This window comes from Daphnia magna, linkage group LG2, assembly GCF_020631705.1.
Source record: "Daphnia magna isolate NIES linkage group LG2, ASM2063170v1.1, whole genome shotgun sequence".
In the NCBI taxonomy this organism is placed as follows: domain Eukaryota; kingdom Metazoa; phylum Arthropoda; class Branchiopoda; order Diplostraca; family Daphniidae; genus Daphnia; species Daphnia magna.
The window spans coordinates 6752361-6776944 of record NC_059183.1 but is presented as its reverse complement, the minus strand read 5'-3'; the positions used below and the strand labels follow the sequence as shown (position 1 = coordinate 6776944).

The following is a 24584-nucleotide window of genomic DNA, read 5'->3' as shown; positions in this document are numbered from 1 at the left end:
ATAACACAAAAACAACCAATGCCATGATCACAATGACATTTCTATTCGACGGTGAAATACTATTGTCGTAGATGACTGCATTTGTAAACAATTCTTTTATTTTTTTGCAGCCAATTTATTTGGGACGCATTTGATTAAGTGTGACATTTATGCACGGTCCGAATTTAGACCTTTCTACGGTACCCCACTGCCATTACTAGTGAAATGACGTATTTCTTTCACGTGGCATGTAATTTTTTTATAACTTTATAAACAAAAAAAACAAAAAAACAAAAAGATAAAAACTAAATGGACAAGAAAATTGTAGTCGATACAAAACAAAATCAGTCCAATGTGCCAATTGACGCTTACAACGTTATCATTGGACTTAATTTATTCAAAGCAATTTTCGAAAAATTAGTTTCGATAAAATTAAAATTATTTTCCTAGTTTAGCATTTGCTAAATTGGCTTTCAACACTTTGCGCCTAAGATGTTCTTTATACGACAAAATGTCACTCTTCCATTTAGTAACAGTTCCATGTTCGCATATCCAAATCTCTTTGGCGACTTGGTTAATCAGCCGAAAGTCGTGAGAAACAAGAACCAATCCACCTTCGAAGTCCTTGACAGCATCAGCCAACGCATCGATTGTCTCCATATCCAAGTGGTTAGTAGGCTCGTCAAGTAGAAGAAGATGAGGCACTTGCCAGGCAAGCCAAGCAAACACAACTCGACATCGTTGCCCGTCACTTAGCTGACGAATAGGGCAAACCTGCTGCTTGCCTGTAAGACCATAACGGCCAACGATTCTTCTCATTTCTTCTTTTTCTTTCACATCTGGAAAACATTTCATCATGTACTCCAAAGGCGATAAATCCAAATCCAACATCTCATGAAGATGTTGATGATAGCGTGCAATTTTCAAATGGCTGTTGGTTCGCACCATTCCTTCAGTGGGGACCAAATCCCCAAATATAATTTTAAGAAGAGTAGACTTTCCTGCACCATTTGGGCCAACCTAAACATTGTTTTGTTATTAGCGTTGCATCATTACTCAACTTTCAAATGAAAAATAAATAAATAATAGATATAATTCTCCTAGAAAGAACATGTAAAAATGTAATAACATAGCTTACCAAAGCAAGACGAGTGTCAAGATCGATTCCAAACTCTAGATTGCGATATATCCAGGGTGTATCATCGCTGTAACGAAAACTGACGTTTTGAACCATGATAACTGGAGGCGGAATTGGGCCGCACGATGGGAAATGGAACGATACGGTTTTGTCGTTCTCTACTATTTTCAGTTAATCCACCAGCTACCATTTTCGCCAACGTTTTTTCTTTACTTTGAGCTTGTCGTGCAAGCTTGGCACTACCGTGACCAAAACGGGCAATATAGTCCTACATGAAGCAAATGTCAATTGATAAATAATGAACTATTTAGCTTACTACAACAGTTCTTACCTTCATGTGGGCCATTTGATCTTGCTCCCATTTGTATTGTTTCATCTGATTTTCTTGTAATTCAGCTCTAGTCCTAACAAAGGTGTCATAATTTCCTGAGTAATTCTTCAGTTTGTTTTGAGTCAAATGAATGATCTGTTGAGAAAATAGAAACGTCAATCAAATGGGATGGAATTTGATTTCCAGTTAAAAAATTATTACGTTCGTGCAGACTCCATTCATGAAATCTTGAGAATGAGACACGATTACTAATATATGCTTGTAGTTTTTAAGTTCTTCTTCCAGCCATACACAAGCATCCAAGTCTAAGTGATTGGTGGGCTCATCTAGCAGAAGTAAATGTGGCTTAACGTAAAGTGTACGCGCCAACGCAATCCGCATCCGCCATCCACCAGAGAAATCTTTCGCTTTCTTTTGTTGCATTTCTTTGGTAAATCCCAAACCATTAAGGATGCTTGCTGCACGCATTTCGGCTGTATCAGCGCTCATTTCATCAAGACGCTCGTAAATATCCATTAGTTGATCTTGAGACTCATCATCTCCTGCATTTACCAATTGCTCTGCAAGGTGTTCAAGATGTGTTCGTTCTTCATCTACTTCCACTACACACTGCAGGGCTGTTTTGTCCGAAGCTGGTATTTCACGAGTTAAATGATAAATATCTATGTGATCCGGAATGGGGACTTCTCGATTTCCTAAAGTTGCTAGAAGGGCTGATTTACCACTTCCATTTAAACCTATAAGCCCGTAACGCCGCCCGCAGTTCAATTCCAATGTTGTATCTTGCAATAACTCGAATCCGTAGAAAGTGATTGACAAGTTATCAATCTTTATATCCCGACTTTTTGGATGAACACTAATGAACACAAACAAAAATAAAGACAAGGGAAAATTGTGAAAAAAAAATTTCTGTTCAGATTACCCTAGAACTCCTGTAACTGCCCTTGCTTCAGCAGCAATTTTGGCATCTTCTTCTAGCTTTTTGCACAGGGCTTCTGTTTAGGGGAAAGGACATTAAGTAAAAACATTTTTCTAATGGAGCAATCATGGATAAAGTGTTGCTAGCATAACATTTACAAGTTATTACTTGCTTCATCCATTAAAAACATGCAGTAATTAAGGTAATTAAATACAATCTTAGTGTCTGATACCAAGTGCAGAATACTTTTTTTGCCAGTAAGCATTATACCTTCAGCAGTCAGTTCGATGTTATTGCCATTTTTTAAATTGCCAGATGCTGAAGAACTGGTTCCATTGGATGCACTGGATTTGGCTCCTTCCTTCCTTTTCGCATCTCTCTTCTTTTTAGAGTCGGAAGGCATTTCTTCTGATTACCTGTGGGTGGGATAGTTAATTGCATTAGAACATATTATTGAATGTTGCAGAACAGATCAAAGATAACATTACAATAACCTTGGAAGCAAGAAAATGGCACAAATCGCTTTTAATGTGATTTTTACAAAAATTTTTATTAAAAAAAACTTGTCGGCAAGACGTGGACATTGGAAATGGCGAAATGACGTCACTTACTACATCTCGTCTACATTTACAGTTACAGTTAAAGAATACCGGCATCGTACAAAGGCCATTTACATTCTTTACAAGCTTACTTATTATTCGGATGCGAATTATTTTTATAGAAAAATTTTACTAACTTTATAATCACGGAGTTTCACTGCAGACCACGTGTAGACTTCGTCGAGAGCTCGGAAGTGTCTCGAGTTGACGACCGGCAAGTTTTCTTTGTTGAAAGTCTTACGGTACTTACGGTCAAGGAACTTATAGTCCATGAATGTTGAATACTATTTCGAAATTTCCAGGGAGGGCACATGGCGCCGCCTAGTGAACATAAGCGAACTTCTACTTGCGCAACGGCCCTGCAGAACCGTAGTCAGAGTCATAGAACCCTGGTTGGTTCACGACATGGGGGGAATCGTCTGTCGTTGTGCCTAATTTCGGAAATAGCAGTCAGAGCCTCCAGCGGGTGTGTGATAAGTGCACCAATCAGGAAATGCGTTTGAAAACTTCAACAGCCAATCACAACAGTGATAAAGGAAACGAACAGAGCAGACGATACCAAAAAAATTGAAGCTCGAATAGAAACACTGAAATGGCCGTTGAATAATTCAGTTTCTCTCGATAGATGACTCTGATTCTAGTTTCCACCACTTTGCTCCGCCCCAAAACTGTCGAAATTTTAGACATTCAGACCAACGAAACGCGGTATAGGGATTTCTCTCAGCCTGAACCAACCAGGGTTCTATGACTCTGCCGTAGTTAACGATCATCTCCGATTGGCATAAATCGGGGTCCCCGCCCCGCCCTGAAAAAAATCCAATGGAGGGACGATCGGGTGACTACTTCGTCAACCAGGGTGGGGCGTCGCAAAAATTAAGGGTTTCCCGAGTTTCCCGGGACGCCCGGAAGCCGTTTTCATAGATGTTTATCAGTTCGGGTTAAAATCGAGGTAGAAATAACGTAAGAGGAGTAGAAGATGGCTATTATCGGGGCAAGCACCTCAATTTTATTGGAATAATGTATTACCTCTCAATCGATTATGTTCCTGCATAAATCGATGGGTTGCAATCAAATTTGTATCTCCGATTACAGACCCCGATTCAAGCTCGATCAGATTTGGGGCGAGAAATTTGATGACCTGAACCCGGAAAGCCCCACTCCGAAATACCGAAATGCATACCTCGATTGGTAAAAAACCGCCCTGATTGTACCTCCGAAGATTCTTATAGGTCTACAGTTGAAAGACCGTTTACGCTCATACAAATATTCGATTACTTGTAATCGGGATGAATCCCCCATTCCCCCCGACCAAGCCTCGAGTGAAACCTAACGGGGCGTGGACGGAAAATCAGACACTCCGTACCCGAACAGCCCCGCACCGAAAGCCAAAAATGTACCTCCCTCCCCCCTTCGATCGACAAAAAAGCTACCCAACTGAAGCGGGGCCGAGCTCTACAGCTCTAAATTCGAGATTCTAGGGAAAAGATACCCTAAAGTTAAACATCATACGTCAGTCGTTTACATTGTTTCAAGGAGTTTTTAATTTATGTTTTGGAAGTGTCTTACTATCCTTAACTTTTAGCTAAAGATTAAGATAAGATTAATTAAGATCTTTCTTAAAAGCCAGAGCTGTCTTTCACTTTACACGGGATATTAGGAATTGTAGCGTAAGGTATTGGAGCGTAAGCGCTCTTTCAGTAATAAATTATGGTAGTGTTACAAAATCACAGTCAGTCACGCTACTATTCTTAGTTAGCGAAAACAGCCGGTTCTGTGGCGTCAACATGGACTGACGCGATAGACCTGCATGGTAGTATTTCGCGAATGTCTCACTAGGATTTTTTTATAGGACCATGCACAAAAGCATTGTGGATGCAAGGTGATTCGTACCCATTCTAGTACGGCTCCATCCTGGTGAGGTGATTGAAATGCTTCCCATCCGGTAGTGTTCTAAAGAGCACCATTTACTATAGAGATGCTGGTACGTTCCTGTTAACGGTATGCCTGCTGATGTGAAGATTGAAAATTAAGCTTAAAGTAGCAGCTAATTTTGATGTAGCTAAATCCATATTGTTGCGTTACAGATCAAGAAAAAATGTTAAAACAGAACTACATTAAAGGCACTTTCCCTTCAGTTATACTTTTGTAAACAAGAGAACAGCGACAATTTCTTGTCCATCTTCGATCTCTCATGTCAATTTTGCATTTTGTAATTTTTGGTCCTCGTCGTCTGCTGTCTTTCTGTCCACATCTTTACGTTCCCCGCCAACAGTTTACCAAGGTCCAGTCGGACTAAAATATTACTAAATATAGAAAATGTTAATAATGGAATTTACAAACAAAACAATACATACTTTTATTACTAGTCAACTTTAGGATTCTTGTGGCAGTTCTGATGTTTATTCTTTTGTATCGTACAAAAATACAAAATGCGGTAGATAAGAGGGTTTAGGCTGCATAGGCTACTAAATTTCGATGCAGTTTCTTCTTTCTCACAAATACATAATGGTACATCTTTTACGATATTAATATATTTCTAAACGTTATTTTTTTTCATTTTTTCCTTTTTTCAGTTTCTATCTTAACGGATAGGGACTTCTCGAAGGAATTTCGGTACCTTTAATGGACATTTTGAATCAAGTTGTCAAACTGAGCAAGTTTATGTCTTTTGGGATGGATAAAATGACTTAGAAACGACAGTCAATATTGCTATATCTTTCACTAACATGAAAATTTGTGGTGATTGACCCTTTTTGTGGTTCACGCTCTTATATTTCTCATAGTTGACAAATTATTTCGCCCTACATGATGGTTTTTGCTCCCTTTTCACAATTTATTCTTTGCTAGTTTAAGATTCGTCTAGGTACTCTAACGCGAGAATTTTTATGTTATTGTTATAGCGCACGCAAATCCCAGCTTTTACCAATCCGTTTCACTCGAAACGTAAACAAGAAAACCGTAGAAACGTTCTCGTGTAAAAGCAGTTTACATCTACGTATAAGAAAAGTTGTCGATTTCAAAGACAAATAAACGTACCATAAATAACCAATATTCGTGAAAAGCTGTAATAATGAGAAATATTTCAAAATCACAAGGAATACTATAAAATTTTCTTTGTGAAATTTTTAACCAATGGTTTTAGAAAGAGGTTTTAAAAAATGAATTTAAGTCGCTTCAATTCATTCATTTCGCGTCCAGATGGCGTTGCGAACGTCAAGCTCCCCTACCTCCTTCTTTTTGAGCTTTATAATAAGTTTGTTTTTTTGCACTTCCGTGGTTTTTGTCAAACAACTCTCTAATTTGCCTGGAAATTTTAATGTCGCAGCCTTTTTTTCTTTGAGATTTGTTTTCTCGCCGTTGTTAGACACAAGAAGCGGTATATATTATCGCTGTATTAGTGGTTGTGTAAGTTGTTTGTGACGCGTGTGTATACACACAAGACTCGGTGATGGCGGCCTCCAGCCAATCTCATGACCACGTTGCGACCCATATCACGGAAAGGGATAGAGATAGAGAGAGTGAAGCTTACGCATTATTGTCATTGAAAACAGCCCCAACGAGTCCTGGTTCAGGTAAATTTGCTAGTATGTTGCTGTACTTTTTTAACATTTGTTTGTTTTGTTAAACCAAGTTACAAATTTTGTAAACAATCTTCTCGAGCATCCTAACTGTTGCCTGTTCAAAATTCAAAGACCTGTGTTTATATTTTTTATGCTTTTCATATTTATTTTCATAGCCCACCATTGGAACCATGGAGGTGAGGCAAGAGGACCAGTGGCGATTGCAAGGATTGAAGGACGAGAGTTTGAATTTCTTGTTCGACAAAAAGGATAGTGATCGGACGGAATTCATCCAGAGGACAAGTAGATGTTAATATGGGTCATTCTTCATTCATATCAAGACGCCATTTAGAAGTCTATTTTGAACACCCATTTTTTTACATGATCTGTAATGGGAAAAATGGTGTATTCGTTGATGGAGTATTCCAAAGAAAAGGAGCTGCACCTCTGCAACTTCCAAAAATGCAAGTTTCTCATTGCAATTTTAATTTGATTTCTTAAAATAATGAAAATCTTTTTCAGGTGTGTCTTTCGTTTTCCCAGCACAAATATAAGACTGATGTTTCAATCTCTTGTTGATGAAACTGGACCACCACCGAACCTTGGGAACCAGTTTCCAACCAATGCAAATTTGTCATCTGGGTCTACACCAACAACACAACTTGGTAAAAAGGAGGCTTGAGATATTTAACAGCTAATTATTTTAAACATACTATAATTTTTTTAATTTGATCTTTAGCTCCTCCATCTCCATTTAAGAGAAAAGCCCCATCCACTCAACAGCAACCTCATTTAGCTCCGCTAAGAATTAACATACCCATTGGAGAGGAAGAAACGGAAGCTTCGAGTCCTCTTCCATCACCCACGGGAACGATTAGCGCTGCCAATTCGTGCCCGGTCAGCCCCAGAGAAGGAAGTCATAGTTTAGGTCGTAGCCATTTTGGCGGATTCTCTCACTTTCACCATGAGTTGAATCCTTCCTCATCGCACGGCCATGGAACAGCTACTGGTTATACTTCAGGTTCAGGCCAAGATCTAATACAGGACCATAGTCCAGGAGCCGAAGGCGGGAATGATACAAAAGACGACAGCAAGCCCCCGTATTCTTACGCTCAGCTAATCGTGCAAGCTATTTGTACGGCCCCCGACAAGCAATTGACACTCAGTGGTATTTATTCGTACATCACGAAGAACTACCCCTATTATCGTACCGCTGACAAAGGATGGCAGGTGAGCGTTTTTGTGTTCATTCTTAAAGCAGAACACTCTTTTTTACGTTACTCTTTTTACGTTTGTATCGTTAATCACGGATAGAACTCCATCCGCCACAATCTATCACTGAACCGTTATTTTCTGAAAGTACCTCGGAGTCAAGAAGAACCAGGGAAAGGTTCGTTCTGGAGAATAGACCCTACTAGTGAATCGAAGTTGGTTGAACAAGCCTTCCGCCGTCGAAGGCAACGAGGCGTCCCTTGCTTTAGGACACCCTACGCAAGGTGAGAACTCGTTACATTGCCATTTAAACCTGGACGTAAAGTAGTCCGTACATACTTAATTTGTTTGTTTGTTTTTCTTGTGCTTTCCAGAAGTGCCCCAGCTTCCCCTACTCACGGTGGGATGCCAAACATGTCTGTCTCCGGCTTGGCAACACCCGATTGTTTATCTAGAGAGGGATCTCCTGGACCAAGTAAATAAAATCTTCAATCAGAGACCGAGAAACAAGCTAAAATAGTTGTATGTCACTTTTATGCAACAGTGTCCGAGCCATACGGAGACGTTGTCAATAGCCAAGGAGTGGCACAGCATCTGGAAATAAAGAGTAGTAGTCGACCCAATTCACCTTTTTCTTTACACCAAGGAACTGGAGTAGTAGTACAGTCGAATCATCCAACTCATGTGGTAGTCTTGCAACCTACTCAACTCGCGCATGGTAGGTTTAATCAGTTTAATTCTAAATGTAATGCTGATCGTAGCTCTAACCGTTTCCATTTCCGTATAAACACTCTTGATGTTGTTTTTTTTTGTTTTTTTCTTTCTATTTACGAGGTAATGTTTTCCCAGGCTTTACCTAGTGTTTTTATTTCCACTAAATTATTTCTTTTGCGCAAGCAATAGAAATTCCAACATATTTTACACCGTGAATTCTTGCACCAGTTTTCCCCTTATGCGGATAACCGTCTAAAATAAATTGTGTTTTGTTCTTTGCAGGACCGACAGCTAACGGCGGATCGGAGAGTAGTTACCTGGGAGGAACACAGGCCTCAGTCATTGTGCCCTTTGTAACTACCTACTCATCATTTGGAAGCGCAAGCAATTCCAATGGTGGAAACGAGTCCTTAGCCAGCCTGCAGCCCAGTAGTATTAAACGGACCTATCCTCCTGCATCTTCAAGTCCTGCACCAGTCAACGCTGGAATAAGTAACACTGGACCGTGTTTTGAGGGAAACGAGAAGAAAATTAAACTCGATACTGAGGAAGAAAGTGAAAAGTAGACCAATGAAACTTTTGGTTGCATATGTCAGTAAGATATAACAAAAGCGTCTAATGTTGGTGGGCATTTCCCATATTCAAGTAATCGATGCATCATGGCTGGGAAAGAGAACATGTAACTTTCTTGCTATCGCATCCACGTCTTTTTCTTTTTATTGAGTGCTGGACGATACCTTCACTTCGTTTCCCTTGATTCTTCATCGTAGTAAACTGAAAGTTCAGCTCCGATATAAAGGACTTCTCTTTGTAATTGTCGATTTAAAGCAGTGTAGTGTTTACTCGTTTTGCCTGAATTTCTTCTTAATATACTTGCGATATATTTATCTCGTATCACCACAACGGTTAGGAATGAAATCCCAAGGACGCTGCTTACATGAGACTTGTGCTGTGTAGATGACTCCAGACATCGCTGTATGCAGATTCACCTTCGTTTCGTAGTCTTGATTCGAGTTTTAAACGTCGCCTTGCGTTTTGACAAGTTATTGACCCATTTCACGTTACTTTGCTTTAACCCAACCTGTTAAATAGCAGACTCACGGTCTCTTGTTGTGTAACGTGTATTATTTTCCCACTTGATGAAGTGGCATGTAATTGTTCATCCGTCATTGAAATACAACGCAATGTTCGAAATGATAATGCTATTTCAGATTGATGGGTTACAAGGATTGTATTAATTTTTGACAACCAATACAAAAACCTCAAGAAGTAGCGTGATTTTACTTTTTGTAACCACAAGATGACCTGCGACCACGAGCACGTTCGAATTTTCGTCCCTTGGAGCGAACCAATGGCTTGGTATGTGATCCAGGAACACCAGGAGCAGGTCCAAAGTGTTTGTTGGCTTCCCTAGCTTTACGTTTTCCTTGAATTAGGACAGTATTTTTGCCTGTTGGTGCTCTCAAAGCCAACTGATCAAAAGTCAAGACATGGCCACCAGCTTTCAGGATACGAGCTCTAGCTCTCTCAGTTGCATGTAATGCACAAACCTAAACATAAGATGGTATAAGTTGGATGCCAAACACAAATGGAAAGAAGAACGTACTGTGAGCTTTGGGATTTTGAAGATCCTAGGATCATCTGTCAAAGTTCCAACAACAACCGCAATCTTGCCTTCCCTACCAGCCTTTTTCATGTGTCTTGACAGGCGAGACACAGATAGGGGAGGACGGTTAATTCTCGACATAAACAAGCGTTTCAAAATGATGCGATTGAACTTGGCCTTGGTTCGTCGAGCCAAAAACCTGTACAACTGTAGGTGATACACATTAAAAGTAACTCTTTTGACATTCTAGGAGATTTCCAAGTACGTACTTTCACCAAAAGTCGAAGATACACATCTTCAGACCTGGGTTCACGTCGAACGACTTTACGGTCATATTTGTGGTTGATGTCGATACCCTGATAATAGAAACACAAGAGTCACTTTTAAGAAAATTCGTCCAATACTATGTACAGATAAATTCGCTTGCAATAAATTAACGGAAAACATAAGATGGAATAGATAATAAGCGATGAAACGAGCTCCTTACCATGTTTCTTTACCACTAGGGACCAACGAAGAGAAGAAACCCTATTCAATGATTTTGGTCGAATGAAACACAGGGTAACGGCAACATCGCATTTGGTAGTTTCTAGGACGTTGCCTAGAATACAAATTATAAAAGCATTTAAAGACGCTGTTATAACGTAACGAAAATTACTTTACAAATATTTTTTTAATATTTTCACATACCAATGTATTATATCAATAAATATATTAAGTCAATATAATTTGAAAAAGCTTCAGAAAGTAAGTGTAATACGGCCTGCTACATTTATGGCCGGTTATCGGGCTCCATACTCTCCATTAGGGAAACTTTTGGGTACCCACTCATTCTGGCAATGAAGTGGCGCGACCTGGTGATGGAATTCCCATCGTCTTTCTCTTTTTGGATATGAAGACAAATCAATATCAATATAACATATCACTATAAATGCAGTTGGAACAATTTTCTACACCGAAGGTTCAAAAATCCAATCATACTTTTCGATTCTTTCCCCTTTTGTTTCATGTCTTAAAACTAAACAATGTTACCCAAAATCATTCAAGTATTTCATATCGAATATTTTAAACACTTTCAACAGTTTCCATTATTGAATTGTCAATCTTCAAGCTTCAACCTACATTTTACATTAAAATAAATATCTTCGAAATTCTCGCCCAATAATGTTTTTTGAATCCCTGTCGTCAAATCATTTGTAGTTCATTCATTATATTGTTAGCCGTTTATTCGTTCCATATTCATTTATAATGTTTACTACATATATTTTACCCTTTTTTAATTGGGCCCACAAAGTAGTTGTATAGGTGAACGCTAGGTGCTCTAGTTCATAGCCAGAAAAAGTTCCTCCCCTTGGGTATGGCCTTAAGACCGCCCATAAGTTAAGCAGGCCATGGCAATAGTTATTTGCATATAACTATTGTGTACCAACACTTGTCTGCTAGAAATTGAAATTTCTATTTCCATTTGTTATTTGTTATGGTTGATTTAATGGTAAAGTGAATTGTATTAATGTGTTTCCTTTTGTCATGAGGCAAGTTATTTCAAAACTTTCCAATTTGTTAGTCACTACACTTACCTTTTTATGAGACGTTATACTAAATTACAAATATTTGCGTATCGCCTACAGAGTAGGGAGATTTTGCTGACGTGGCCATCATAGAAGAGGAAAAAAAAATGAGCTGGCTTAACACCTCTAGCATTGCAAACCTGGCAAAAAGTGCATTGAAAGAAGCTCAAAAAACCATAGACAAGGCCCTAGATATAAGAGAATCAGATGCAACAAACCAGCAACAATCAAACAAACCAATTGATAATGGTATTTTGATAGAAAACTGTTATCAGTTTAAATTGAATAACCAGTTCTTTTTGTAAATCTCCATTAAAGAAATTCTTGGACACTTTCTTGAATCCTTTAACCTGGTGAAAGAGGGAAATGATCCACCTGATGAAACCAGAATAATCTCAGGAGATGTTGTTGTTGCTGAACCCAACTCAAGCACTGAAGTTGAAACTAATAAACAATGTAATTGATATATCTATTATAAATTTATTGAATGTTTAGCTGGGAGTGCATTACTAATGGTTATCACGGTTTTCAAGCAGTAGTTTTTCATGCTGTGGAGTCCAGTGTACTTCAACCACTATTTTCACCAAAATCCTTAACTGCTACTAAGGATGTTGGTGATATTGATGAATCATTGACTTTGACTGAGGACTTGGGGAAAAAGACTTCCAACTTGGTAAGAAATTCTAATACATGTAGAGCAAAAAAAAATTATTTAGATAGTTCATTCAGTATACTGAGTATACCAGCAAAGTCCTATAATATTTTTCTTTCAAAAATTTTTCAATTTTCTTTTACAAAACCCCCATAAATAATAAAAAATATTCCTATTTCATACTGATTTAGCCTGACCAGGTGGTTACGACCGATAGTTTAGAAGATTGGAACGTAACTGAAAGCTACCATAGCTCTACTGTGTCAGTGTCGAGCTCTGTTACCGTCATTAGTCCCGAAAATGATTCGATCGATATGGATTGGAAGAGTGATACGAAAAGCGATGCGAGAGATGAAACTTCCAATCACCACACCATAGAGAACAGACCAGTGTCAGCAGTGCTATCAGGTTGGTTCCAAGTCGTCAGAGGTTTTCAACGTGAAAGGATTAAAACCTTTTAAAGCTTTACTTCAGAAGCGATGAAAGATTCGATGAAAACAGAAACATCGGCATCTGTCTCGGGTGACGAGATTGAAACAACCGCTTCATCAGACATTGAGATCGTCGCAAGTCCCCAAGCAGGCATAAGACAAATCTTGCCTCCAATGCGTTCGAGAAGCAACGAGTCAAAAACTCATAGTCGGAAGCCGTCCGCAGGTTCTAGTGATGATAGCGTGACTTCCGGGGGCAAGATTCAGAGCTCCACAACGAAAAATGCAATCTTATTCACCTAAATCAGATAATCGAAGTGAGTTAACATCAAAATATATATTTTTTAACTTTCAGCCTTTTCTGTGTTTTTTTTTAAATATGTAAACAAAATTAAAGGCTAGGGATAACCAACTGCAGGAGTTTACCAGGAAATTTTATGCGTTGTCAGAAGAAGTCGAACGGGCCAAATCGCAATTGGCTAATGGTGAAAAAGAACGAATTGCACTAAATGAAACCATTCGCCGACAAACAGACGAATTCGCTATACGGTTGTCATCAATTGAAAAACGTTATCAACAAGTGCTAGCTGAACGGGATTCACTAATCAAGAAACTCGAAAAAGTTCAATTAAATCATGAAACATACGCCAACTTAACAGACGATCTAAACGAAAAGAATGAAACAATTCAACAATTAAGGCTTGAAGGCGAAAAGTTATCTAAACAACATCTGCAGCAATCGAATATTATAAAAAAATTGCGAACCCAAGAAAAGGAAGACGAAATTCGTTGCAAACAATTGAAGTAACTACATTTCATCTCACCTCCATTGAAACTGTATACTAATCTAGTATTTCAAATTCTACAGAGATCAAAACGAAGATTTAAAAAATGAAGTTGAACGTCTGAATAGAAGTTTGTCAGCCAAGGAAGAACTTGAGAAGAACCAAATAGAAGCTGTAAGTTAACATGCCCTTCGTACTACAAATGCAGACTGTTGTATTATTGACCATGGATGATGCAGGTTAGGCAGTCTGCAATTGTTAACAATCAGTTGGAAAAGGAGGTTCTTGCTAACAAAGTAATGATGCGCGAAAAACTGGCGGAAGCCGATTCTTTGAGGGCTGCTTTAGCTGAGGTCGAACAAAAACTGATTGAAGAAAGAGCCGTGGCTGCTATACAAAATTCTGCTGAAACTGAGCGCAGTCTTAGCGCCGAAGTAGCTCTTCGTCAACGTCTGCAGCTAGAATATGAAATTTCTAGTCGCGCGTTTGAGGAAGAAAAACAAGCGCTCACCATGCGTTGCCAAGAACTCGTTCACTCCCTTGCTGAAGTCGATTGCGATCGATCAAAGTATTTCTTGCCTTTAAAAAAAGATCATCAAAAAGCAACATAATTATTTTATTTGTTTCTCTAGAGAACGGGAGCGGATACATGCTGAGGTTTCGCGGTTAATGCACAGACTACAAGAAGCTGAATCACGTAGCGATGAACTGTCTCAGGTACCGCCATTCTTTTTCCAGTTGATATTTCATCAGTTAGTTTATAATTTTATTTGTTATTTTTTCATCGCTATTTTTGGTGCATGAAAAGGCCTTAACAACGGCAACGAAGCCTTTACTACGACAAATTGATTCTCTGCAACATGCATTATCCTCCCAACGCTTGGCAGAGGAGAAATCGGAAAAACTATTTCAGGAGAAACTTGGTAAGGCATAATAACAATATGAAAACATTATATAAAAAAAAAAAAAACTGAAGAAATTAACGAGACAAACTATTTCGTTTGCGTAATTTACCTTCTTCCGTTAAATAGCTTTTTTAGAAAACCAACTTCTTTCAGCTCATCAAAAGGGAACTGCTGACAATGAAACATACATCGCGATGCAAGATCAAATAAATGATTTGTCAGAAAAATGCAAACTTGCCAAAGAAGAGAACCAAAAACTAATACTTGAACTGCAATGCGAAAAAAACCATTGTCTCACTCTGGAGCAGGCAAGAAAAAAGTAAGTAAATTGCTTATTTCTGTGCATTGACGGTTCATTGATACCGTTGGGACTACAGTCTTTGCCATTTCTCTTAATATTATCTTTTTTTCTTCTGACCATAATAATATTTTTCGTTTTTGGGTCCTTCGATAGAGATAATGTCAGTATGGAGCTGATGAAGAGTCAGCTTGTCGAGGAGCTTACGCTATTACGGAACAAGATGGCAGTTTTGGAGAATGATTATGAAAAGCAGACAATAGCTTTAGAGGAGGAAAGAAAGAAAACGTCACATCTTCTGGTAAATAGTGAATTTATATTCACTCAAACAAATTTATAACTAATTTTGCCTAAACTTGCATACATTTGCTTCGGAAGATTCGATTCCAGGAAAAAGAATTGGAATACCGAGTTTTCCCGGCAGATTTGCAGAATTCTGGTAGTATCGGCAGAAAATTAACTTCAACGACAGACGTAGTGTCCCGAAGCAGTAGTCCCACTCCTAGTTTAGGGAAGCTGTCCTTATCTGGCTCGTTTACTGAATCGCATTCCAGTAACCCGTGGAATCCAGCAGTAAATTTCTTTGCTTTTTCCCTTTTTTTTTTTTTTTGTGTTATCAATAATTACCTATAATTGTTGAAGGACGAGTTATTTGATGGCGGAGTGGTCACTCCTGTGCCAAAGTCAACATTGTATGATACTATGCGAGCGGGCTCTTACACGGCGGTGTTTGAAAGTTTGCAAGCGCAGTTGAAAACACGCGACGGTATAGTTTAGTAGGAATTTATTTTTCAAATTGATCGATTTGATATTGATCTGTTTTGCGCCTTTAAAGGAGAAGTAACTCAATTGCAGCAAGAGCTCCAAAGCCAAGAGAAATCCCGAGATTCCCTGGCAAAAGAACTTACGGAAATGATTAACTCGAACCAGGAGCTAAGTCGTCGTCTGAGCCTATTGGAAATGCTTCATCAAGAGTACGAAGACCTGAAAACAAAATACAATGCCTTATTACAGGTAAAGAGCTAGCATGAACGACAACTTTGGGAAAGCAGTTTTAGGGGATGTGGGACGTCACATCACTGAAAATCTACGCTGGTGATCAGAAGATTTGTTAAATCTTTGTTTTAAAATTACCTATTAATGATACCGATCAACCTGGAACAGCCAAAGGACGCAAAAAAATGCTCCAGGCACCAACAGTTCTTGCGTCGGCTAGTAATTATATTGATTTAAAAAACAATGTTTGTTTCTTAGATGTACGGAGAAAAAATTGAGGAAAATGAAGAGCTGCGCTTGGATTTGCTTGATGTTAAGGAAATGTATAAAGCCCAAGTAAGAATGCGATTTAAAAATTTATGTTTTGGCCCAAATACCAAAGTCGTTTTGTTTTTGCAGATTGATCACCTAATGAAAACGTGAAACCACACTTCTAGAAACTCTACTAATCACTTCTTATTCGGTTATCTTCTGTTCGTTCCGTTCGTAAGAATGACGATGGCCATTGCATTCCAAGCTCTATTGCAGAAAAAAATGTCTATCGTAACAATGAGAATCGAACGGATTTTTCGCCTTGATAAATAAATATTTATTCTAAGGGCGCAAATTGTAATATTTTGGTTTAGTATAATCTGTTTTGAAATTTCCACTTTATGTCTTTCAGTTACGCAAGCATTTTTTAAAACATAAAAATATTCAAAACACCTAGAGATAATGTTTTTCCAATAAAAATAGTAATTGTAGAACACCTTAGAAACATGGAAATTGGTGAATGTTGAGAAATGTATATCATTAGAAAATGTACAGTGTAAAGCTTGAAATATAATACTAAATGAAATTTAAAATTTGAGGGGGAACTAGGATACTGTCAATCACTATGGTCCACTCATCATTTCTCGTTTTGTTAAGTATTAGGACCATGACTTTTTATCTTATTTTCTGCTTTTATATACAATGCAACCGCAGCGTGTACTATAGCTGCTGTTATGAAATAGTTTCAATACATAAATTTGTCACATTAAGAGCTTTCCCAATTCCACTTTTTGATCCACGAATTGACTTGGCATTAGCGATCCCTAGAAGGATGGGTATAATTCAGAACTGCTAGTTATTTTTCGCTAGTATTACGTTTTAGCAACCTGCGCTGAAATAGAAATGAAATCTATTCGCTTTTATTTTTCATTTTTGTATTTTAATTTCTTTTTCTAAGAAATTTTTAAATTTTAATCAACGGATTCACTATTTGATTATCTGCTTGAAAAGTTTGAAAAAACAAACATACATTCTCTTTTCCATAGGGCCTATTTTTTTTTTTTTTTTTTTTACTGAGTAAAAAAAAATGGACAATTACAGTCATAAATTATTCTCAAATGTCTGTGTGATATTTACTGTAATTCGTAGGTATCTGTACCGTTACATCGAATTATTCCTCTAAAATCCAGCGGTACTGTGATGGCGCCGCGACTGATCGTACAATATTTCACAATAAATTGAATCCAATGTTGAATTAGAGCTGTACAGTTTCATTTGGTCGTTTAATTCCACAAAAATGTTTTCCCATGTCTAATTTCTACAACATTCGTTAAGTGCTGTACCTCATTCTTAAAAAGGCATAGACAAAAAAAAAATCACTGTCAATTGAAACAAAATAATAGTTTGAAAGCAAAAATACTGGTCATTTTGTCTTTTAAATTAGACGAATGTTTACCAAATGAATTTTAATAAAAAAAGGCATAGAAATCGAAAGAAATAATTTTTTATGGTTATTTCGAAATTTTGAACATTGCTCCATTCAAACCCTAACTAAGCCAAAAAATACAATTTATTGGTTTTCATGCTTACTGGCATCCATACAATAACCGAAATCGACTGGTCGAACAAGACTGCTGGTGATTCTTGAATTGTGAAAACAGATACATTGCTAATGGTTTGGTCCCCGTCGATCTGTTTGTTAAGGCGAGCCATCTGGAAGTCGATAGGTGTACAGTGTGCACAAAATAAACCTGATTACTCAAACATAACTCGGAAAAAAAAAGAAAATGAAAAATAAAAAAAAAAATTCGATGTCGAGCATAATTTTGATGATATCTGTGAGCGCTCGTCAAATGCTAATGCGACGTAAAATTTAATTTTTGATGCCATTTGACTCGGATAGACTGGATAAGAGCAATGGTGGTCGAAATTTCTTGCCCTTTACCAGCGCTTCCAGACCTTCTCCGTTGTACGAAACCAGCGGTGATATCTCGCAAATCAGAGGTTCTTCCCGTCTAGAACACGTCTTTTGGCTAGTAAGAAATAAACAAACAAACAAAAGTTAATATCTCCACACACACACACAAAAAAAGACATCAGACAGAAGGATTATTCATGCTGTATAGAATAGCGAGCAGCATAACTGTTTACTATTTTCAAGCAAAAATACTTACATTTCATTGTTGTTTGTCTCGTTTTTGGATATTGCTTCTTGGCCTGGGACAGTGGGTATGGCGCTGTTTGTAGCATGCGAACAGGTCAAGCCAAAAATAATGAATGCGTTTTACGCGTTTAAAAAAGGACAACTTGGTAAAGAAAGCATGCTAACACAATGCAATCAAGCACTTAAAAGAGTTAAATACAATAACATGCTATGCTAACTAGTGTAACTAAAAAATGAGATGAATGAACGTGCAAAACAATCGAAAAAAGGAAATACGGACAACGGGCAACGGACAACATAGGTTGTCATGACTATTTCACTTCTAGCAAATAATTAAACTACATGCTTTGACGCGTTATCATCTAGATTCGTACCTGGGAATCAGTGGCAATCGCATGCCTTCATCATCAACGAAAATACCACCAGCTGCTAAAACTTGGCGTTGATGGAGCGAGTAAAGCGCTAATCGGGCCGTAGTGGGGGTATCCTTGTCACCGCTTTGATCGCTGTTCTTTAGAGGACTAAATTCATCCTCTCGCAATACTTCCCACACAACGAAATTCCTGCAATACAATCGCTGTTAGAATTTAAAAGAAAATGAGATTTGCAGCGAAAAATGAGCTTACTTTGCAAATTGAAACACGTCAAAAACAAATTTTTCCATTTTGATTCCGTTGGGCTTATCCGGTTTGCAAATCTTGCCAGTTGAATCGACATACGCAATTTTCTTTTTAGCAATATGGTGCTGTAGCATTCCCTCTTGGCCACTTGAAATAGAGCGGAAACAGTTCTCATTTGTCCTTTGATTATAAACAAAGATATCACAGTTTCAAAACCAACCTGATAACTTTGCGAAGGAACTGAGTCGTGAAGAAATGGTTGCAAATATTTCCGGCGCTGAAAGTCAGTCGCCCATCAGCGTTCCGTTTCTGAGCCGTAGGCAGAGTGATTTCACTGTATTCAACTACCTGGATCCACCGACACACGCACACACACACACAAAAAAACCAATTAGAAAGCCATTCACACAAAAAAAAAAATGGGTCACAAGAAAGAAAATTTTTTCTACATTACTTTGTAATGTCCATGAACTTTGCATACGACACCGACTGCTTCAGTGGGAAAGGCTTTCTCCACGACTTTGGCAGCGCAATCAGCGCCTTTGCTCAAACAAAAGCCCATGAAGTGAGGATCAGCCATTTTGACCAAAATGTTGTCGACACAGTAGACGTGGATATATTCAATTTGTCGCTTTTCCATGTCATCGAGGATGCGGCGATCACGTAACGCTCTGTATAGCCCTCCATTACCATCTTATCGCAAGAGAGAGAAAAAAAAAACGCATTAATTTTCTTTGTTTGTTCACAGATAACATACGACTAGCTGTAAAACGTTTCAAGTCACCGACCGGGAGCTTTGGCGATGTGCGACTTAGTTTCCAAGATGATCTTGCCGTCCAACGTGAAACAAGGCAGCATCCCCTGTTCGAACACCACCAGATTTTCTTCCTTTAAACCAAAAAAATCGTGCTTCCGGAAAAATTCTTGCGTCGGCTCTTTCGTATGTTCACTTGTCATGATGTACCTTAAAACGACAAACACCCATTTAAATAATTGCAGCTTCAGGCACAGTGAATGTCCTTATTGTTCACAAAACAGTCATTAAGTACCAGGGAATAGCTCCTTTTAGGCCGGTCCTCTCTTCGGTTAATTGCTGCAGCCGTAATAGTCTTTCAGCTTGTAATTGGTAGAGTGTTTTCCCAGATGGACAGCCGACATTGAACATCCCTTTAGGGTAATCCACACCTAAACGTGTTCCTTGTCCACCGGCAAGAAGCAGAGCAGCAACGCGACCTTGGCCAATTTGTTCCATGGCTGCAGCAAAATGGGAAAGGGAAAAATAACATATTCATAACAGTAGGAAAACGTCCGACGAAGAATACTATAATAAACGTTTATCAATGATTACCCAGCTGTTCGTAGTGTCGTAAAAGTTCTGGGCTGGTCCGCGTCACTGCGCCATGTAATTCAGGTGGAATTGGCTGCAAATGTTCGTCTAATTTTTCTTCTTCATCGTTGGCAGACGCAATCGTATGGCGAAAGAATTCGATTACTTCTTCCATGTTAATACTATATTTCAGAAAATATTTGAAATTAGTTTATGAAAGCTATGCCATGAAGTGAGACGATTACATACTCATTAAGCTGATGGAACAATTGCTGTCGCTCCTCTTCAGTCAAACTCGGCCAGAACTGGAGCAGGTGTTCTTGTCCATGTTCTTTCAGTTTTTGTACCAGTTGGGCTACATCCATTTTTTCCCCTTGCTACACAACAATTACAAAAGTGAAAGATAATTGAGTCGTCAAAAAGTAAACTTAAATTTCTGTTCATAAAACAATTCAACCAAATGGTCACAGCTCAAATAAAGAAACGAGGCAAAAATAGAAAGTAAACTTCAAAGAAATAGGGAATATCATTATAAAAAGATCGGCTCTCGGTAATGGTTTTGCCTTTCACTTGGCATACTTGGCTGTACACAACCTACCCGATAACTTTCTTACGTACTGCTAAGAGTGATGGGATACGAGCTGCAAAACAGGAGACTTTCCACTGAACGAGTAGTCCACAAGAGGCTTCTAAGCAACTATCAGGGAAAAAACAACAACAAAACAGCAAGAGACAAGCTGAAACAACCTATCGGGTCCGCTGTTCGTTATCAACTGGCTCCCACCACGCAGACCCGCAATAATTTCTAGTGACCACTCGCCGTTGCATATATACCCGGCAGACATGTGGGAATGCAAAGAACGGTTGAGAGAAAGTGTACGGTTTTCGAGACCTTGGATCTTTCAATATCGTAGTGATACGCCCAAATTACAGGTACTTCGAAATCGGGTTTCTACATCTGGTTGGTGAAGAACAAGGTAACCCGGAAGTAGTCTTATGACCAAAAAGAATAAACAGTAATAAAACGGGCACTTCATCCAAGTTTATTTCCGCACTTTCTAAATGTGTGGCTGTGGCCCATCCCAATTTTAGCATTTCGATATCAACGATTCGATTATCAACGTTTAAGTCAGCAATATGGACCGATAGGCGGACATGTTTCCGGCGCGTGAATTTCAAACACGACTTTCGTTGCAATAAAAAAAAAAACATTCAGAGTGTATCGGTTGAATGCGTTATCTTTTCAAGGAGAATGCAAGCACTCAATCTGGATAACCTTATAGAACATTCAGGTGTAGCTGCGTGCGCTTAAGGTCGCTTGCTTTCAAATTTGTGCCGTAATTGGTGCGCAAGTTGGGATTTGACTTTCACTAGGATGCCATCAGGGCTCCAACAAAAACACAAAACCGGATCTGACTGATCGAAGAAAAAAAAGAATGTATAATGAAAAGAAAAGAAAAATAACAAATAAAATACAACAACAACAACAAAAAACCCAGTCATCATTTTTCTTTTTTCTGTTTCCAATTTTTTTTGGTTTTTTTGTTTTGCTTTTTTTCTATTACCAGATAACTTCAAATTTTTTAAATTCTTTACAATATCCAACTGAATTTAAAATTAAAATAGAAGATGGAAGAAGTTGGGTCAAGCGGGTTTCTAAGGGAACAATCAAGAAGCAATGTATACGTCAACCGCACAACTTTGTATGGATACACCTACTATTTGAATTCCTTTGAATGTGGCCTTTTAAGCTTTATTTGCTAGTGATTAAAATGCCTTGTCGTGATAGTTGGAATGCTATAGTATTCTTCCCCTTTTTTCTCTAGAATTCTCCCTCACTCCCCCCACCTTTTTTCCTTTCCTTAAAATAAATTTGTGACAGCTATATTACTCTCCTCGATGATATATTACGGTAAGTATCAAACAAATGTTTATTCGATACTTAACTATTGTACGTTGTGTTTGCGACATGGCTAAAGTACTTCCCCTTCGTTTCGAAAGCTGTAGAAATTTAGAATTTTCATGACCTTTCAGTTTTATCTATGATGACCGACTCATCTTTATGTTTACAGTATATAATCTACCATAACCGAGTTCCTATGGAGACCTTTAGATAAAAGTTGTCATCCCTACCCGGTGCACGAAATAAAAGGTATAGACATTGAGCCGATGCAGATAGAACATGACGAAATAAGAGGCGGTAATACGACACTCTCAAATTGTTCAAATCTAACGCCAAAATTAGATGTGGAATCACACTTTTCTGAAAACCTTTCTAAACCGTTTGACAGGTGCCAATCTAAGCGTTTTACATGTCCACAGAGAAGGAAATAACAGCTCTGTCATCGGCTTTGACAACGAAACCGAGTCCGAAGTTGAAAGAATTTTTTGGACTTACCTTACATGTACGATAGCTATGACAGCTACCACCACCACGTCGTCAAACTGTAAGCATCCTGTATGCGATGCCCGACTTAACGCCAAGTGCAATGTTTTTCTGTCGCGAAACGATTTGATTAACAATAGTTAGGTATGCATCTATCTGTTGCAAACAGCTGTTTGTTGTGTGGAGATTGTAGGCCATCTAGTGTTGACAAAGTACACTATAAGTGCTTCATTGAATATGGGATTCTTTTTCAACTCTGCGGTGGGACTGCGATCTTCATTATTAATTTATTTTTAAATTTATCTTATTTTTGCATTTCTTTTTTGTGCGTATTAAATGAAACCATAGTTTACGTTATGCGCTACTCGCACACATCTCCTTTCCTAACAAATAGTGATACGGTCCGTAACTTTAAATTCTTAAAAAATCAAGGTTAGATCGGAAAGCTAACGTTTTTAAAATCTAGTTTTCGTTCTGTCGAGTAGGTAGTTGACCGAGTATGGAACAGAGGGAGTTGGAGGTCTGTTCTATTCCCAGGAGTCCTAATAATCGTAAAGTTGAACGCAACTTTTTACTGCAATTAGCCAACAAGGTGCTTGATACCTTGCGTTTGATTAATTTAACGTTAATCAGTTAGCTTGAGGTGAGGTTAGTCAGTAGCCTTATGTTAAGGTTTCACCATCTGCAGGGAGCAGCAAAAAGAACAACTTGGTCTCCGCGAGACGGTCTCGAAAACCGCTATATCCCAGTGGGACTATCCCGGCCCTCTGATTGGCTCTCTCCCTCTCCTCACCCTATAGCCCCTCCACCCCTTCTGCTTGTGGTGTGTGGTCTGTGGCGTGTGTGGAGTAGTCGGGCTGCCGCCTTCATTTGTTTGTTTCTCATGTTTATTCATTATTATTTATGTTTACATTTATCCCTGAGGGTATATATGTATATATACTGAAGGACTATAACAATTTTAGGGTGTGGGGTATAGGGGGTAGGGTAGTAGTAGTAGATCTCAGAAGGTTTAATGTCCATTATGTATTTCCATATACGTTTCTTCCCTGAATGACCAATCGTCCCCAAATTTTGTACAAAATTCTGTCAAAATTTGATACGTGGTATAGTAGCTTTTTCATTTGATTCTATTACAGTTTTAAAAAATTAATTTGCGTAATTGTTACCTAGCTGGTTGCCGAATCCTAGGCAGTGAATTTGATTTTTTTGCGTAACCTTACAACTGTCAATGCATTGCAGTCAGTGCAGAAGGCTGTATAACAATCACTAAACAGTAAGTGTTTTCTTTAACAAAATGTTTTAAGCAGTAGATTTTTATATATTTTTTTATATTGCAGTAGTAAACATGCTGTCAGAACGGAGACTATGAAGAAGAAAGTTACACAGCGGCGACAAGATAACTAATTTTAGATGCTATATCCACATATATGTTTGTGATAGCTCAGCGGTAAGGTGTTGGGCTCATAACACCAAGATCAATGGATCAATACTCTTTGAACACAAATTTTATTTAGTTTTTTCCTTTTTATGCGTATATTTGTTAAATTTTTAAGTCGCTTAGTATGTCTTAAACTTAAACTATCCTAAGTAATATTTATATGGTTACATTCCCTGAAATTGCTTTTACAAGACAATTCAATTTGTTGTCTATTTTTGAGGAAAAATCTTCATCTAATTCACGATTGCATTCTCATTTTTTTTTACATAAGTCCCCGTGTTGCTAATTCCGGACAGTATACTGCTGCAGATGATGTAAAATTAAACTGCTATTCATACTAGTCGCATTATGTCAATAACAGCGTAGTGGTAAGGTGTTGCGCTGGCATCATTAAGTTTAATTGTTCAATACTCATGCGGAAATAAAACATTTTTTCTTCAAATGTCATTGTTTTTCTAATTTTTGGAAAATTTTTTTAAGTCGCTTAATAGGTCTTAAACTTACATTATCCTAGCCAATATTGATATGGTTAGATTTCCAGAAGTGTATTTTAAAAAACTATTGCATTCGGTAGTACATTTGTTGTATAAAATTCTTCAAATTCGTTAACATTTTCATTTTTTTACATAAGCTCCCGTGTTGCTAATTCCGGACAGTAGACTACAGCAGATGAACACTATAAATTGATTGAAATTTAGAAA

General features: G+C 38.1%; 5 protein-coding genes and 1 long non-coding RNA gene across 9 annotated transcripts; 3 read left to right on the top strand and 3 right to left on the bottom strand.

Annotated features, from left to right (window-relative positions):
* Positions 1-322: 322 nt before the first annotated feature.
* LOC123469791 (ATP-binding cassette sub-family F member 2-like) lies at positions 323-3263 on the bottom strand. Its single transcript, XM_045169111.1, is given in 8 exon segments — positions 323-999; positions 1118-1279; positions 1281-1385; positions 1449-1583; positions 1650-2304; positions 2371-2443; positions 2638-2783; positions 3104-3263. Coding segments are annotated over 7 exon segments (1845 nt in total). The 5' UTR covers positions 2771-2783; positions 3104-3263; the 3' UTR covers positions 323-417.
* Positions 3264-6217: 2954 nt separating this feature from the next.
* Positions 6218-9652, top strand: LOC123469789 (forkhead box protein K2-like). Its single transcript, XM_045169104.1, is given in 9 exon segments — positions 6218-6532; positions 6703-6786; positions 6789-6990; positions 7049-7191; positions 7266-7756; positions 7841-8022; positions 8113-8213; positions 8283-8456; positions 8735-9652. Coding segments are annotated over 9 exon segments (1779 nt in total). The 5' UTR covers positions 6218-6414; the 3' UTR covers positions 9019-9652.
* Positions 9653-9664: 12 nt separating this feature from the next.
* Positions 9665-10659, bottom strand: LOC116917863 (60S ribosomal protein L18). Its single transcript, XM_032923470.2, has 4 exons — positions 10546-10659; positions 10328-10414; positions 10059-10265; positions 9665-10002 (listed from the first exon to the last, which is right to left on the bottom strand). Exons 1-4 carry the CDS (start codon positions 10546-10548, stop codon positions 9733-9735), a joined length of 567 nt encoding a protein of 188 aa, XP_032779361.2. The 5' UTR covers positions 10549-10659; the 3' UTR covers positions 9665-9732.
* Positions 10660-11436: 777 nt separating this feature from the next.
* Positions 11437-16715, top strand: LOC116917864 (TATA element modulatory factor). The gene is given in 19 exon segments (XM_032923471.2): positions 11437-11590; positions 11687-11875; positions 11945-12082; positions 12163-12299; positions 12470-12686; positions 12753-12959; positions 12962-13026; positions 13107-13513; positions 13578-13668; positions 13734-14062; positions 14127-14211; positions 14303-14417; positions 14526-14718; positions 14854-14998; positions 15076-15270; positions 15340-15463; positions 15533-15711; positions 15952-16029; positions 16093-16715. Coding segments are annotated over 18 exon segments (2871 nt in total). The 5' UTR covers positions 11437-11590; positions 11687-11733; the 3' UTR covers positions 16117-16715.
* Positions 16716-17209: 494 nt separating this feature from the next.
* On the bottom strand, positions 17210-22611 carry LOC116917865 (UDP-N-acetylhexosamine pyrophosphorylase). 4 transcript variants are annotated; one of them, XM_045169102.1, is made up of 11 exons: positions 22455-22611; positions 20306-20433; positions 20078-20238; positions 19779-19983; positions 19518-19693; positions 19184-19422; positions 18950-19077; positions 18736-18876; positions 18484-18672; positions 18120-18182; positions 17210-17978 (listed from the first exon to the last, which is right to left on the bottom strand). In XM_045169102.1, exons 2-11 carry the CDS (start codon positions 20419-20421, stop codon positions 17819-17821), a joined length of 1578 nt encoding a protein of 525 aa, XP_045025037.1. In that variant the 5' UTR covers positions 20422-20433; positions 22455-22611; the 3' UTR covers positions 17210-17818. The 4 variants fall into 4 exon arrangements, with proteins under 4 accessions (XP_045025037.1, XP_032779364.2, XP_045025036.1 ...); XM_032923473.2 differs by lacking the exon at positions 22455-22611 and adding an exon at positions 20655-20854; XM_045169101.1 differs by lacking the exon at positions 22455-22611 and adding an exon at positions 20675-20854.
* LOC123469788 lies at positions 21920-22678 on the top strand. The gene is made up of 2 exons (XR_006643154.1): positions 21920-22256; positions 22348-22678. It is a non-coding gene; the product is annotated as an uncharacterized LOC123469788 (long non-coding RNA).
* The last annotated feature ends 1906 nt before the right edge of the window (positions 22679-24584 follow it).

What these genes read in the sequence shown, in the direction of transcription:
- LOC116917865 (XM_045169102.1), bottom strand. Translation starts at nt 20,421, where the DNA reads ATGGATGTAGCCCAACTGGTACAAAAACTGAAAGAACATGGACAAGAA. An exon ending in CTAAAAGGAGCTATTCCCTG is followed by an intron (nt 19,694 to 19,778) that starts GTACTTAATGAC and finishes TGTCGTTTTAAG; the next exon opens with GTACATCATGACAAGTGAAC. An exon ending in GACGTGTTTCAATTTGCAAA is followed by an intron (nt 18,673 to 18,735) that starts GTAAGCTCATTT and finishes ATTGTATTGCAG; the next exon opens with GAATTTCGTTGTGTGGGAAG.
- LOC116917863 (XM_032923470.2), bottom strand. An exon ending in ATCTTCGACTTTTGGTGAAA is followed by an intron (nt 10,266 to 10,327) that starts GTACGTACTTGG and finishes TATCACCTACAG; the next exon opens with TTGTACAGGTTTTTGGCTCG. An exon ending in TCAAAATCCCAAAGCTCACA is followed by an intron (nt 10,003 to 10,058) that starts GTACGTTCTTCT and finishes TCTTATGTTTAG; the next exon opens with GTTTGTGCATTACATGCAAC.